The following is a 14652-nucleotide window of genomic DNA, read 5'->3' on the forward strand; positions in this document are numbered from 1 at the left end:
AGAAAGACACGGGAAAAATTAAGAGAGAATTGGAAAATGGGAGATCGGTTTAACAGGGAAAATAAGTAATATTGATGTTACAAAAATTAGAAATTTGTTAAGTAATTGTGAGTTTTTGGAAGTGTCCATCGATTGATTCATCAAATTGATTCGATGTTTTATTGGGAATCCATGTTCGGCGCCTTGTAAATTCTCATCATCTCGTGTCTCTGTTCTTCTGTCAAACACATCCAATTGTGCATCTTCACGTAGATTTCTCTCTTTTGACTCAAATCTTTCCAGTCCTTTGGATTATTCAGACATTGACTGAGTGTCCTTCTGCATCTTCCCAAGATCTTGATGGCAAACCACTCCTGAGTCGCTTGAGTTTTCTCGAGCCAATCCTTGATCAACATCGAGATATTACTGGTGTTAACATAATTGATTTTCTTGTTGATGATTGCATTGAATGCCTCGGCGGTAATCGATGTGGACGAGTCAGGAGATAGAGATGATCCAGAGTAGGAAGATGTCTTCGAATGGAATGAAGCTTTGCGTTTCCGGGAGATCTCTTTTGGACACTCTGAAATAAATTGAATTGAAATGAAACAAACTGGGATCGTGGTAACTTACCGTACTCTTCCTCTTTGTTTTCTGAAACTTGAGCAAACTTTATTGAGTTTGTCCCAGATACCGACAAGATTTCTTTTTTCACATCTTCTGACAAATTCAACCAATTGTACATTTTGATGTACAATTCCTTTCCAGCCTTCAATGAATTGAATGGTGGTGGGATGGTGAGAACTCTATGGAAACGGCTCCGAGCAACCCCAAGAACATGGACTGCAAAGAATGCCTGGGAACAGATCGCAAGTGTGAACCACTCTCTCATTTGTCTGGCGATTTTCTTGGTATCCAGGTAGATCTTATAAGAGATCGGTGTGCTCAAAAGAACCTGAGCTTGCTCGATTGACATTGAATGAGATTGGGTTAATGTTGGTGGGGAGAGAGAAGACGAGAGGGGAGCAAACGGGAATTCGGGTGATGAAGAGGGCATCGGACGATTGAAGTTGAGAACAGTGTTGTTGAGTTCTGAAATTGATTGATTTTCACTGATTGTGAGAGTATTTATGAGAATATAGTAACTTTAACAGCTAACTAGCAAACGCGGTTTCAGCTTCTAAACATTTCTGGACACGTTTTTGTGCTAATAATTAACCTATTGAATGTCTACAACTCTTGTAACTTACCTCTAGTAACTCCACGTTCTGGCAAACTGCATGAGCCAACTGACGTCTCTTGATCTACTGAGGAGTCCTCCAGTTTCATTCGTTTGGTAGTTGACTCGAACTTGTTCGGATATTGATTTTCGTCCTGGAAAACGTTGTCTAAGTAACTTGATACCATTTTTTCGGTGAATCATAAACTAACAGGGCTTAATGAAACATGTTTTGTTAGATCTCAATTCCCTTTTCTCCCATCAACTTACCGGAAAACCAAAGAAGATCGGATGATCTCTTGATTCACATTCCGTCTTGAATCGATTCTCAATCTGAATTGTACCAGTCGGTTTACGTCGCCTAACGGCGACTAAACCTCCTTCCCTACACCACCCTTCTCAGTTTTACGGCGCCTGCGGCGCTTCTTAGCTGAGCAGTTCGTTCCGACAAAGCACAATTATAAAATCTCTCTTTTTCAGACACAAATTCTACAAACTTTCTCAATGACTTTTCAATCCTGATAGAATATGAAATTTAGAATGATCTGTTTTTGAATTTTACCAATTTGAACTTTATTCCTGTTTTCCGTATTTCGAAACAATCTTACAGAAGAACGTGAACTTGATAACTCTTCTCTCTTCCCTCCCCAAAAGGCGAGTGATCATATGAGTTTTTATTTTTTGACTGATCGGCGGCGATGCCGCCTCCCTTCTCGGAAGATGGCAGACTAAGACGGTGTTTTAAAAAACTTTCATCCTAGAATTCATTTTTTTATGTAGCCGAGCAACGACAAAGTTTTTGACTGATCGGCGGCGCGACGTCGCCTCCTTTCCCCTGAATTTTTCAAGAATTGTTTCATATACACTAAAATCTTCTTCTTAGTCTAGTTTTTTTCCAAAACGTTCTGCTTCCTGATTTTTTTTACTAAAAAGGGTCGGTTAACAACTGGTCGGTACTGAATCAGTCGGTTGACCTCCTTCCTCCTCCTCCTTCCCTACTCCACCCTTCTCCGTTTTACAGCCCTTGCGGCGCTTTTTCAATGATTCAGTCAGCCGGGACATCAAAATTATTTCCTACTTCTGGATCGTACAAAACTTTTATCACTTGTTGGTAGTTTTTGTCCGCCGAGCAACAGCTCTTTTTTTGTTTCCGGCTCTATTTTCAGACTTCCATTCTACAAAATTTCTCAATGACTTTTTTATCTTTCATGGAAATAGAAATTTAGAATGAGCGGTTTTTCAATTTACTTTTAGTTTTTCCTTATTTCAAAATAATCTTTCAGAATAACTGAAACTTGATAACTCTTTGTTTTCCCTCATCAAAAGGCGAGCGGTCAGATATCAATTTTTAATTTTTTGACTGATCGGCGGCGATACCGCCTCTTTCCTCGAAGTAAGCCAAAATAAAACAATAAAATTTAATATAACCATAGGGCCGCTGAAAACAATCAGGCGCGTTTTAATGGGAACTCCTAAGCTTATTAAACGTAACAAAAGAAAAGGTCTTCCTCTGTTCCTCTTTACTTTACCTTGCTCGAACTACCTTTACCGGAACAATTTTAAAATACTGTTACAGAAAACTGAAATTTGGTCTTCTTTTTTTTTCCTTCTCGGAATGGGAACGGGTCAATTATATGTATATCAATTTTTAATTTTTGACTGATCGGCGGCGATGCCGCCTCCCTCCCCCATGAAGCTGTGGACAAAAGTGTTATTGTAAACTGCTATCAATTCCTGATTTAGTGTTTATGGGATTGTAATTTTAAAACACCGTTAAAGCTGGAGCTCAATCACCCATTATGGCAAAATTTGTTATTTTTTCGTACTTTCTCTCGACTTAACAAAGTTATTTACAACTTTCGTAAACTGGCGATCAATGTTTTTATCAAAACAAAAAAAAACAAAAAAAGTTCCCGGGGCGGGAACGAACTCTCCTCGTGTGCGTGAGAGTCATCGATGTACACCATTCACAGGTGAACCGCTGGGAATCCTATGTGTGAAAGTGCCAGAATAGCGCCCTATATGTGTCCTCAAATGAAACGTGGACCGCGCGTGTGGCGTATATGTGCGGTCGTCTTTTCTGTGTACTGGCCGCGCGTGCACCCATTTGGCTCCCATATACGTTCCATGTATGGTCCATATTTGAGGGTGGCGGCCGGCCGCCGCAACGACACTCCGGAATTACACGTGGGCGTGTTGTTTACCGTAAATCGACGCGACATTTTTTTCTATAAGTCCGGGCCCATTTTCTCCGTTTCTCGAAGTTTTTCGCCTATTTTCTTCATTCTTTTTGCACAAAACAGATAATGGCAAACTTCAAAAATAAAAATAAAGCTATTTAAACTTACGGAAACTTATTTTTTCAATACAAAAGTTGTTATTTTCTCAATAAACTTAAATTTTAGCTTTTTGTCGAGAAATTCGAGTCTTGTGTTTTTCTTTACTTCGGTATGATAAGAAATTATATTTTTTCAGATGGATTTGAAGGTAAGAAGGTAAGTATTTGTCATACCGAAGTAAAGTCAAAATACCGGACTTCGAATTTCGTCGGCGGGTTTTTTTTTCCGAGTTCAAAGAAAAGCTCGAACATCAAAAATTGTTTTATAACCGCCAAGCTAACCTATAATATTTATATGAAATCGTATGTGATTTTCAATTTTTCATGAAGTATTGCCATTATCTGTTTGAAAAATGAAGAACTTCGAGAAAGAACGGAGAAAATGTACAAGTCCGAGAAATGGAAAGTGAACAAGTTGAAAAAAGGAATAGTGAAACAACATAATAACATTACATACCTATCATAACAATGAATTAGGGCTTTCTAGTGTTTCATACAGAATAATCAACCAAATACGGTTGGTAGAATTAATGCTGATATGCTATCCATATGCGTTCCATATGCGCCCCACGTTTTCGGCCGACCGCGCGTGGATCCATATGGGCACATATAGGGCCCAACCCTCATTCTTTTTAGCCACATATTCGCCACCGCGCGGTTCCATATGTGTTCCCCAGCGGTTCACCTGTGTTATACCAAACATGGGGCGGGGGACTGCTCTCGAGAATGTAGTTATGAAACACCGAGTCAGTAATATTAGGTTGATATTTTGAGCTTTCTACCACCCTGTCGGGACACACCTTGTCACAACGCTTTTTACCGTTGAAATCGGTATCGTCTTCAGAAGATGTCAAATTTGATATTTTTGAAAAAAGGAAAGTTCGGGCATCATCTAAGGGAAATTTCCAGCCTATCTATCTAGGTTTCATAAAAATCGGCCCACTACGGAGGGAGTTATGGCTTGCAACACATAAACAGACAGACGGATCTGTTGAATATTATTAGTAAAGATCCCGTTCGAAGCATGAAATCGGGACTTCCTTCCTTTTGAGAACTCCATAACAATCCGTATTCCCCGGGTGTCTGACATTGGTCAATTCCGTAAGAATGTAGGCCGACTCATCGATAATTTGTTGGAAACAGAGAGCAGTGGTTGGAATCATTTCTGAAAATAATAAATTATTGTATGGGTATATGTTAGGGGAAGAAGAATAAAAATATGCAGTCAATAAGAGGAAGAGAAAAACAAAACAATATGCAAGTCAGAGCGAGGGTATAAGCGAATGATGTTCCAAGTTGCGGTGTTATGTGACTGCACATAATTAGCGTGACATCTGATTTACAACCGCGGTGTTCTTTTTAAGGTTTCTGGGAGAACCTGACCTATGCAAGAAGATAATATCATAAAGGTTAACAATATGGGAAGAGTTGAATATCTATTTCTCTTGATTTGATCATGACAATGGACAAAATCAGAAATCAATAATTGTCAATCACGTCAAAAAAGTTGATAGTCAAAAGTTGGACGAAATTCTTTTTAATTAAAAATTGACTCTCGTTTTTGTCAGAAAAAGTCAAAACCAAATCTTATAAACGGATGGTATGTCTTTCCAGAACTGTCCCGTTTCAGAACCGTGGTCACGATGAAGGTTAACAATATGAGAAGATGAAAATAATAAACCATCTGAAGGGGAAAACAAGAGAATGAATGAGTGACAGTCGCATATTTGACTTCGCATATCTAACGGGACATCTGATTTACAACCGCACATAGCGTTTTTTTTGGGGGCTCTGGGAAAACTTGTCATGTTTTAAAGCGGTTTGACCTGACCTGTTAGGAATATAAATATATATAAAAGATAACTATGCGTATGGTTTATGAGTTCGCTGAAATGCGCTTTTTTTAGTTTTCAAAGTTGAACTTTGAAAATTTTTTCTATTTTTGTTGGATTTTCTGTTTTTCAAGTTTTGGTAGATATACAAAAAACATTTGTTTATTTCTCATCTGTATAATTAGTGATTATTTAGAACAGACAAAATTTATTTATTTTTTGAATTTCTGATTTTCGAAACTTTCATTAATTTTAAGATCTGCAATTTAAACAAAATTGGCGAAAAATTGCACAAGAAATGCGTCAGTAACATCGCTTTAAACATTTAGGGTGCCGCGGGATATTTTTTATATGAATTAGCCGGAATCGATCATAGAATTATATTGACTCTTACTAGGGAATGACTCACACAAAGTATGGATTTCTCAAAACTGGAAAGGCCACTGCAAAAACTGACTATAGATTCGGAATCAGGAAAACGTCAGCTTTCCAGCGATATAGGTCATGTAGCGTATCTCCATACTTTGTGTGAGTCATTCCCTAGTTAGTGCAACACTTTCTCACATCTCACAGTGGTTCTTTCCGAGATGTACGCAGTCAAATATGGGACAGTCACTCAATGTCACTCACACTTCGCGAAAACTTATAAACAATACGCATAGTTATCTTTTTCGATATTTATATTCCTAACAGTTCAGGTCAAACCGCTTTAAAACATGACAAGTTTTCCCAGAGCCCCCCAAAAAAAACGCTATGTGCGGTTGTAAATCAGATGTCCCGTTAGATATGCGAAGTCAAATATGCGACAGTCACTCATTCATTCTCTTGTTTTCCCCTTCAGACGGTTTATTTCATCTTCTCATATTGCGAATTTAGATATACCGGGCTATGGGAAAATGTTATTAAGCTGTTTCAGTGATGCAGTGACCTCTTCACATATTCTAGACGGTATGTTTTTTTAGAAACAGATCCCTGTGTTAAGAACTTTTCTTTTATAGGCCAGTTAAAGTCAACGGTCTTCAAGTTGAATAATATTCTCCAGACTTAAAACATTGTAAGAAAACACCGTATCCTATATTTGACCTACCTATTCTAGTTTTGATCTACAGACCCTCCTTTTATGTTTTCCTTCTTCCCCACAATAATTTTGTCGTCTGTTTCAATTTACCGTTTTCCTCCCGTCCCCAGTAACTTATAGTCAATTTCCTTGTTTCTCCAGATATGATTCCAACCAGAGCGCTCTGTTTCCAACAAATAATCGATGAGTCGAAGTACATTCTGACGGAGTTGACCAATGTCAGACACCCGAAGAATATGGATTGTTATGGAATTCTCAAAAGGAAGAAAGTCCCGATTTCATGCTTCGAACGGGATACAGTTCAGATTGAAAATCGATTCGACATGAGATACACTCCATATGGATCAAAAGATCTTCCGATCTACTTTATGTACTCGGTGAGTTGATGGGAGAGATATTGGGAACTGTATTCATAAAATATGTATGTTTCAACTGGTTTTCTAAACTTGAGATTCCACAACCTTATGATAAAATCGATAGATGGTTAACTGTATTTTCCAGGACGAAAACCAATATCCAAACGAGTTCAAGCCAGCAACCAAAAGAATAAAACTGGAGGACTACTCATTGGAGCAACAGATGCCAGTGGACTCATTCGGTGGTCAAGAACGTGGAGTTACTGGAGGTGAGTTACAGCATTTAGAAACTACAATGGATCTATAATTGACGATAAAGATCCTGTCTAGAAATGTTTGGAAACTGAAACGGCACATAACATTTTGAAGGTCTGGAAATGATTAATATTGATTTTTAAAGCATATTGGTAGCTTTCTTATCAGGTGTTACAGTTGCAACATTTTCATAAATGCCATCACAATTAGTTAAAATCAATCAGCCTATCGTTTTCAGAACTCAACAACGCTGTTCTCAACTTCAATTGTCCGATGCCTTCCTCATCACTCACTGCCACTTTCTCCCCAGTTGCGTCCCCACCCTCGACATCTTCCCGACCTCGTTCCATGTCCGCCGAACAGGCTCATGAGCTTCTGAGTACACCAATACCAGATAACGTCTACCTCGATACCAAGGACATTGCCAGACAAATGAGGGAGTGGTTCTCTCTGGGAATCTGTACCCAGGCCTTCTTTGCTGTACATGTTCTAGGAACAGTACGAAACCGTTTGCATAGAGTTCTGACCATCCCACCACCATTCAATTCTTTGAAGTCTGGAAAGGAATTGTATATCAAAATGCATAATTGGTTGAAGCTGTCGGAAGATGTGAAAAAGGAAATTTTGTCGGTATTTGGAATCAACGATGAAAAGCCGAAGAAGTTTATGAGAGGTCCAGAAGACATGGAGAGTTTTCCAGATGAGTACGGTAAGCTTGTTGATGACAGTATGCTCCAGTTCAACTTGATTTATTTCAGACTACCCAAAGCTGATCACCCGAAAACGGCAAGTATCACTGGAATCGGAGGCGTCTTCTGATTCCGGCGTTTCAACAATGTCTACTCGTTCATCTTGCCACTCATCAGTCTCTACACAGATGTTCGAAACTATCGAAGAGGGTTATGGTACGTTACTTTGACCAAATTATGTTTAATTTTAACTAAATTGTTTCAGATTGCCCAGAAGAGTTCATCCTTCACTCGCAGACGTCTTCCGTCTCATCACTGTCTCCTCAATCATCCTTCCACACATCGATTACCGCCGAGACATTCAATGACCTCATCAACAAACCAGCCAATTATGTTAACACCAAAAAGATCTCCATTTTGATCAAGGATTGGCTCGAAAGAACTCAAGCGACGCAGGAGTGGTTTGCCACGAAGATCTTGAAAAGATGCAGAAGGACACTCAACCAATGTCTGAATAATCCAAAGGACTGGAAAGAATTGAGTCAAAAAAGAGAAATTTACGTGAAGATGCACAATTGGATGTGTCTGGCGGAGGAGCAGAGACACGAGATGATGAGAGTATACAAGGCGCCCAACATGGACTCCCACTAAAACATTAAATCAAGTTGACTCGATGGATACTTCCAAGAATTCACAATCACATAACTAATTTTCAAACCTTATTAACACTAATATAACTTATTTCTAACATATACCCCTCTCATTTCCCAATTCTCACTATTAATTTTTCACGTGTCTTTCGTTGTTCAATACTCATATTCATTTCATACAACTAATTCGTAAAATACCCTTCCCACTCGTAGCTTCTTTGTTTCCCAATTTCCAGTTTAATAGAAAATTTACTGTTTTAATAATTTGATAAGAAAAGAACTTCCCAAATCTCAGTAGTTTTGTACATTTATTAAACATATCTCGTCCTCATTTCTCATTTTCTTTTTCGTTTTCTCCGGTTTCCCGGTAACATATTATATTATTTTACCGACCTTCAATCTTTACAAAAAATTCGAATTTTATTCAATAAAAAATTAAAATAATATTCCGTTTCATAAATAATGGTAATACAGTGAAAAAAAAAGAAGTTCATTAGAATCGGATTCTAATGAGTTGCTATACCTTACAATAATCGGAGCGACCTTTTTATTAAAAAAATTAAAAATCTGGAATTATGAAAAGTATATGTACAGTTTCAAAAATCAATTATCTTCTGAAAGTAAATTGTTAAAACAATGGGTAGAATTATTGCACAGTTCAAGAAGTTCAAATGTGCTACACTGCGGGACATAAATATGGAGCCACTTGAATTTTTAATATTTTTGGTAAAATTTTGTCGTTTTCAAAAATTCTTTGAATACCAATAATGTACTTTCCTGCCCTCAAAAACGATACACTTGCTGAAATTTTGAAAATTTTTGGGTTTTTGAAAGTTTTGAAAAAAGTGTGAAAAACGGCTTATTTCTATGGGACATAAGTATGGAGCCACCCATGAAAAAAGGAAAAACCGCGAAAATCTTTGTCTGAAAACATTGAAATCGTACTCTCCGTCCAAAATTGAGTTGTTTAGAAATATTTTTCCAACAATTTCAGGTAAAAACTTTTGAGAAAAACAAGAATTTCGGAAAATTTTCGAGTCTTTTCATTTTTTGTAAATATTTCGTGAACAAGTCAACTGTACCAAACTATTTTAGTTATTATCTAATAAAACACTCTTAATTGTTAGTTTTAAACTGTTTTTGTAGAGTATTTAACCATTTTGTAGAACTTACGTGACTTCAAATTCAAAGAATGAGTCATGTTTTGAAATTGAGGCTACATTTTAGATCATATTCTTCGAATTTCATATTTTAAACTGAATTTTTTTGTAGATTAAATCAAATTCGGGTTTTTTGTTCCAGTTATCAACATCCTGAATTAACTTACTGACCTCTATAATGCCGAAAAAAGCCCTAAAACAGAATTTTTGAGCATTGTGTGGAGTGAAATTCATGAACCAATTTAAAACGTATCTAATGTGGAATTATGGTTGTAATCTGAAACGAATTCTTTTTTTTGTGCCTTTTGCTTCTCATTCTGAAAATTTTCCTAGCCGTTGCGCTAGTTTGCACAAACTTATAGATTACACCTCCTTACTAATGAATGAAAATTCACTTAGGCGATTTTTTCGGCAGTCTAGTGGCCAGTAAATTAACGCAGAGTGCTGATAACTGAAACAAAAAATTAGACTTTGTTTTAATCTGCAAAAAAAATTAGTTGAAAAGGTGAAATTCGGAGAATATGAGCTAAAACGTAGCCTCAATTTCGAAATATGACTCACTCTTTGAGTTTGAAGTCACGTAAGTTCTACAAAACGTTCAATCTCTCTACAAAAACATTTTAAAACGAACAATCAAGACTGTTTGATTAGATTATAACTAAAATAGTTTGCTAGAGATGACTTGTTCGCAAAATGTATACAAAAAATGAAAAGACTCGAAAATTTTCCGAAATTCTTGTTTTTCTCAAAAGTTTTTACCTGAAATTGTTAGAAAAATATTTCTAAACAACTCAATTTTGGACGGAGAGTACGATTTCAATGTTTTCAGACAAAGATTTTCGCGGTTTTTCCTTTTTTCATGGGTGGCTCCATACTTATGTCCCATAGAAATAAGCCGTTTTTCACACTTTTTTCAAAACTTTCAAAAACCCAAAAATTTTCAAAATTTCAGCAAGTGTATCGTTTTTGAGGGCAGGAAAGTACATTATTGGTATTCAAAGAATTTTTGAAAACGACAAAATTTTACCAAAAATATTAAAAATTCAAGTGGCTCCATATTTATGTCCCGCAGTGTATTCAATAAAAAGGAAAGCAACTGATTCTTGAGATATTACTAAAACAGTGTTTTGAAGATTTAGTTCGAAACTATTGCGCCCTACAAATCAGTTCAGATTAAGTGCCTCCACGATACAGAAAATTTTCATGGCGCAACAGAAGATGATGAAAATATTGAATATAAAGCTGTCAATTCTTCGGATAGACCGTTTCACGTTAAAAAAAACTCTGGAATTATGAAAAGTATATCTGTACAGTTTCAAAAATCAATCATCTTCTGAAAATAAGTTGTTAAAACAGTGGGTAGAATTATTGCACAGTTCAAGAAATTTTAATGCGCTTTTCAATAAAAAAGGAAAACAACTGATTCTTGTGATTTTATTAAAACAGTGCTTTGAAGATTTTGATGAACAATTCGAAATCAAAACATTTGCATTGAGACAAAGATTGCGCCCTACTAATCAGTTCATATTAAATACCTGCTCGATACAGAAAATTTCCTTGGCGACACAGAAAATGATGAGAATAAAGACTGAAACTGAAGTTAAAAATTTATTGAAAAGATTTGCTAATCAAATAGTAACAAGGCAAACCATTTTAAAATCTGAAACCAATCTGAAACTGAAGTGATTCGCTTCACGTTTTTGCTGAATGTGGTAATAATTATTGTATTAAAAACTGATTTATAAGAAACATTCAGCACATTACTCTTTTCACAAAGTATTGTAACAGGTATATAACTTTTGAAATCAATAGTTATTCTATTCTTTCTTTGGGGAAAAAAGAAAAGAAAAATAAACCATGAGTATTTGTATCTTTCTCGAATTACAAATTTTCGTCGTTTTTTGTTATTGACACAGTTTTGAAACAGAAATGTTTTTTCGATAACACAAATAACGAGATTACAAGTTGATATTTCTGAAAATCATCACGCCTTTTTTACCGTTGTCCAATGACAATAAATATGTCAGCTTTAGTGTCGTAGCTGATAGTTGGTATTCTGGCGAGATATAAATTCTAAATTTTCTTAGTTTTCCAGTGGTGACTGCCCAAATTTCATTTTTAACTTGCCTAAGCTACTCCAACAACTGTTTTCATTTCGATTATTCATATCATAACATTTTTCAACTCAAGAACCATCTGAATGCAGGATTTGGCAAGTTTTTGAAACAGTAACACAACTACCGTGAGCTTCTGTTTCATCATATAATTATTGAGCATATCTGAAAATTTTTAATCGCTTTTTTCATAAACCAAGTGATAGCAACTATCTATTTCGTAACAAAACTCATGGTTCATATTTTTTCGTTTCACATAAACTCTGGGAAACAATATTTTCATCGTTTCGTTCTCACCAAACCGTTATTTTCTCTTTTCCTCCTTCTCTTTTTTTCACTGCGGAATGAATATTCAGCCGGTTGATATCGGAATGGTCAAAAATAACTATCTCCGTTTTACCAAAATCTTGAAAACGCAAGAAAATTATGTGCTTCGATATCTTTTTCGAGTTCAATTTCAGTTTCCAGGCGTAATGGCAACGCTCCACAACAAATTTGGGGCGATTATACAGGATGGAATCGTTGAGGGACAGAGATTTGCACTCACATGGAATGTACTCCGAGTGGCCCCCCACAACTTGCGAGTTTATTGGCTTATTTGATAGATTCTACAGAAAAAATGACAAATCTAATAGCTTTTCCGGTGACTGGACTTAATTTTTGAGATTTTGAGATTTTTAAAAAATCAATTTTTTTCAATTTTTTTTCAACATTTTTTTTTTTCATCATTTTTTTTCTCAATGTTCTCCCATCTGGCAAAGAAAACGAAAACATGTAAAGAATCGAGAATTTCATAGGCTTTTCGATAGGCTATGAAAATTTTTTTGGTCATGTTCCTACTTTTACCAGACCCCCGAAAACTGAGAGTCAAAAAAAAATATTTTTTTTGTGAAGTCGTTGGGATGTTTTAAAATGCTTTAAAAAAATAATTAAAAAAAATAGTAAAACTTATGGAAACAAATTTTTCAAAAAAAAATTTGGGGGTACCCGCGATAAAAAACGAAATAATTTTTTTTGAAAATTTTGGTTTTTCAAGGTTTTGATGGGTATAGAAAATATGTTATTTCTTCTGTTTATACTATGAAGACGTTGATTAATCTAAAGAAATTGACAACCACGGATTTTTAAAACCAGTATCAAGAAGTTTGAATGTTTCCTGATCAGTTTCCAATTCGTAGAATAGGCTCAAAAAATACATTGTTTTGAGGTGGTGAAAATTTCAAAAGCTTGCCACGTTGATTTAAACTGCAAATAAACGACTTTTGCTATGAAAACATACTTAAAATGAAAGAAATAACAAATTCGGCCACTTTAAACGAAAATTTAAAATTTTCATTTTTTTTGAAAATTTCAGAAGGGGGGACCACATGAAATTTTCATAAAAAATTAAAATAAAAATTTTTTGTTTAAAGTGATCAAACTTGTGAACTTATATGTTTTAAATATGTTTTCATAGCAAAAATCGTTTATTTGAAGTTTAAATCACGTTGCAAGCTTTAGAAATTTTCCCCACCTCAAAACAATGTATTTTTTGAGCCTATTCTACGAATTGGAAACTGATCAGGAACGATTCAAACTTCTTGATACAGGTTTTAAAAATCCGTGGTTGTCAATTTCTTTAAATTGATCAACGATTTCAGAGTATAAACAGAAGAAATAACATATTTTCTATACCCATCAAAACCTTGAAAAACCAAAATTTTCAAAAAAAATTATTTCGTTTTTCATCGCGGGTACCCCCAAATTTTTTTTTGAAAAATTTGTTTCCATAAGTTTTACTATTTTTTTAATAATTTTTTTAAAGCATTTTAAAACATCCCAACGACTTCACAAAAAAATATTTTTTTTGACTCTCAGTTTTCGGGGGTCTGGTAAAAGTAGGAACATGACCAAAAAAATTTTCATAGCCTATCGAAAAGCCTATGAAATTCTCGATTCTTTACATGTTTTCGTTTTTTTTGCCAGATGGGAGAACATTGAGAAAAAAAATGATGAAAAAAAAATGTTGAAAAAAAATTGAAAAAATTGATTTTCTAAAAATCTAAAAATCTCAAAAATTAGGTCCAGTCACCGGAAAAGCTATTAAATTTGTCATTTTTCTGTAAAACGTATCAAATAAGCCAATAAACTCGCAAGTTGTGGGGGGCCACTCGGAGTACATTCCATGTCAGTTCGGATTTGTGGAGGTGAGTTTGGAAAAGAGATGAAATAGATGAAAATCGAGCAAAATCAACCTGAAAATCAGTTGTCAACTTTTGGAAACGGGAACTTTTTTTAGTCAGAGCTTATTTGCTCACAAGGTAAGTCTTTGGAGACCCGGCTTTCAAACGATCAATAAATTGGGTTATAGGTTCTTTCGACTACGGGGAGTCCATTTCAGTCAAAATCGGCTAAATGTTTCTGCGAGCCGAGTTATGAGCTCTCAAACTATTCATATAGTGAAGTTTTTCACATGAATTCCAAATCGGCAAATAGTACACGCAATTATTATTTTTTAACGTACGAGCACAGGTGAACCGCTGGGTGAACACATATGGAACCGCGCGGCTTCCCTTGTGAGTCGGCATTTCGTGAAGAGGAAAAAATTGTTGTTGAAACAAGTTGAACGTGGCAAAATTGAGCAAAATCAGCATGAAAATCAAATATCGACTTTTGTGAACGGGAAATTTTTTTAGTCAGGGATTCTTTGTCTGAACATTCACAATGCCAGCTTTTGTAAACCGACAGTGTAAAACAGTTACCGAAAGAGTCTCAACACATCTCATTAAAAATGTAGTAGTTATTAGCTCAGCACAGTTCTTACAACTGCGCCCCACCGGAATATCCTCTAGAAATGTCTCTTTTCTCAGAGTCTCTCAATTTTGCAAGCAGTTTTCTTCGGTTTCGGTAGAGCGCGGTTGTAAGACGCAGTAGTTAACATTATAGATTTTGGAAAAAGCAAAAAAATCCAACATGCCTGATTTCCAGATACGCCTCCACCTC

At 35.7% G+C, this 14652-nt stretch overlaps 3 protein-coding genes across 3 annotated transcripts; 1 reads left to right on the forward strand and 2 right to left on the reverse strand.

Annotated features, from left to right (window-relative positions):
- Positions 1 to 158: 158 nt before the first annotated feature.
- On the reverse strand, positions 159 to 1386 carry GCK72_012924 (uncharacterized protein; the record flags this gene model as incomplete). Its single annotated transcript, XM_053729502.1, has 3 exons — positions 159 to 562; positions 613 to 1071; positions 1230 to 1386. The coding sequence occupies 3 exons, from the start codon at positions 1384 to 1386 to the stop codon at positions 159 to 161; spliced, it is 1020 nt and encodes a 339-aa protein (XP_053584274.1).
- Positions 1387 to 4537: 3151 nt separating this feature from the next.
- Positions 4538 to 7543, reverse strand: GCK72_012925 (uncharacterized protein; the record flags this gene model as incomplete). Its single annotated transcript, XM_053729503.1, has 2 exons — positions 4538 to 4701; positions 7351 to 7543. 2 exons carry the CDS (start codon positions 7541 to 7543, stop codon positions 4538 to 4540), a joined length of 357 nt encoding a protein of 118 aa, XP_053584275.1.
- Positions 6590 to 8397, forward strand: GCK72_012926 (uncharacterized protein; the record flags this gene model as incomplete). Its single annotated transcript, XM_053729504.1, has 5 exons — positions 6590 to 6823; positions 6948 to 7071; positions 7296 to 7766; positions 7816 to 7962; positions 8012 to 8397. 5 exons carry the CDS (start codon positions 6590 to 6592, stop codon positions 8395 to 8397), a joined length of 1362 nt encoding a protein of 453 aa, XP_053584276.1.
- Between the last annotated feature and the right edge of the window lie 6255 nt (positions 8398 to 14652).

This window comes from Caenorhabditis remanei, chromosome IV (genome assembly GCF_010183535.1).
Source record: "Caenorhabditis remanei strain PX506 chromosome IV, whole genome shotgun sequence".
In the NCBI taxonomy this organism is placed as follows: Eukaryota; Metazoa; Nematoda; class Chromadorea; order Rhabditida; family Rhabditidae; genus Caenorhabditis; species Caenorhabditis remanei.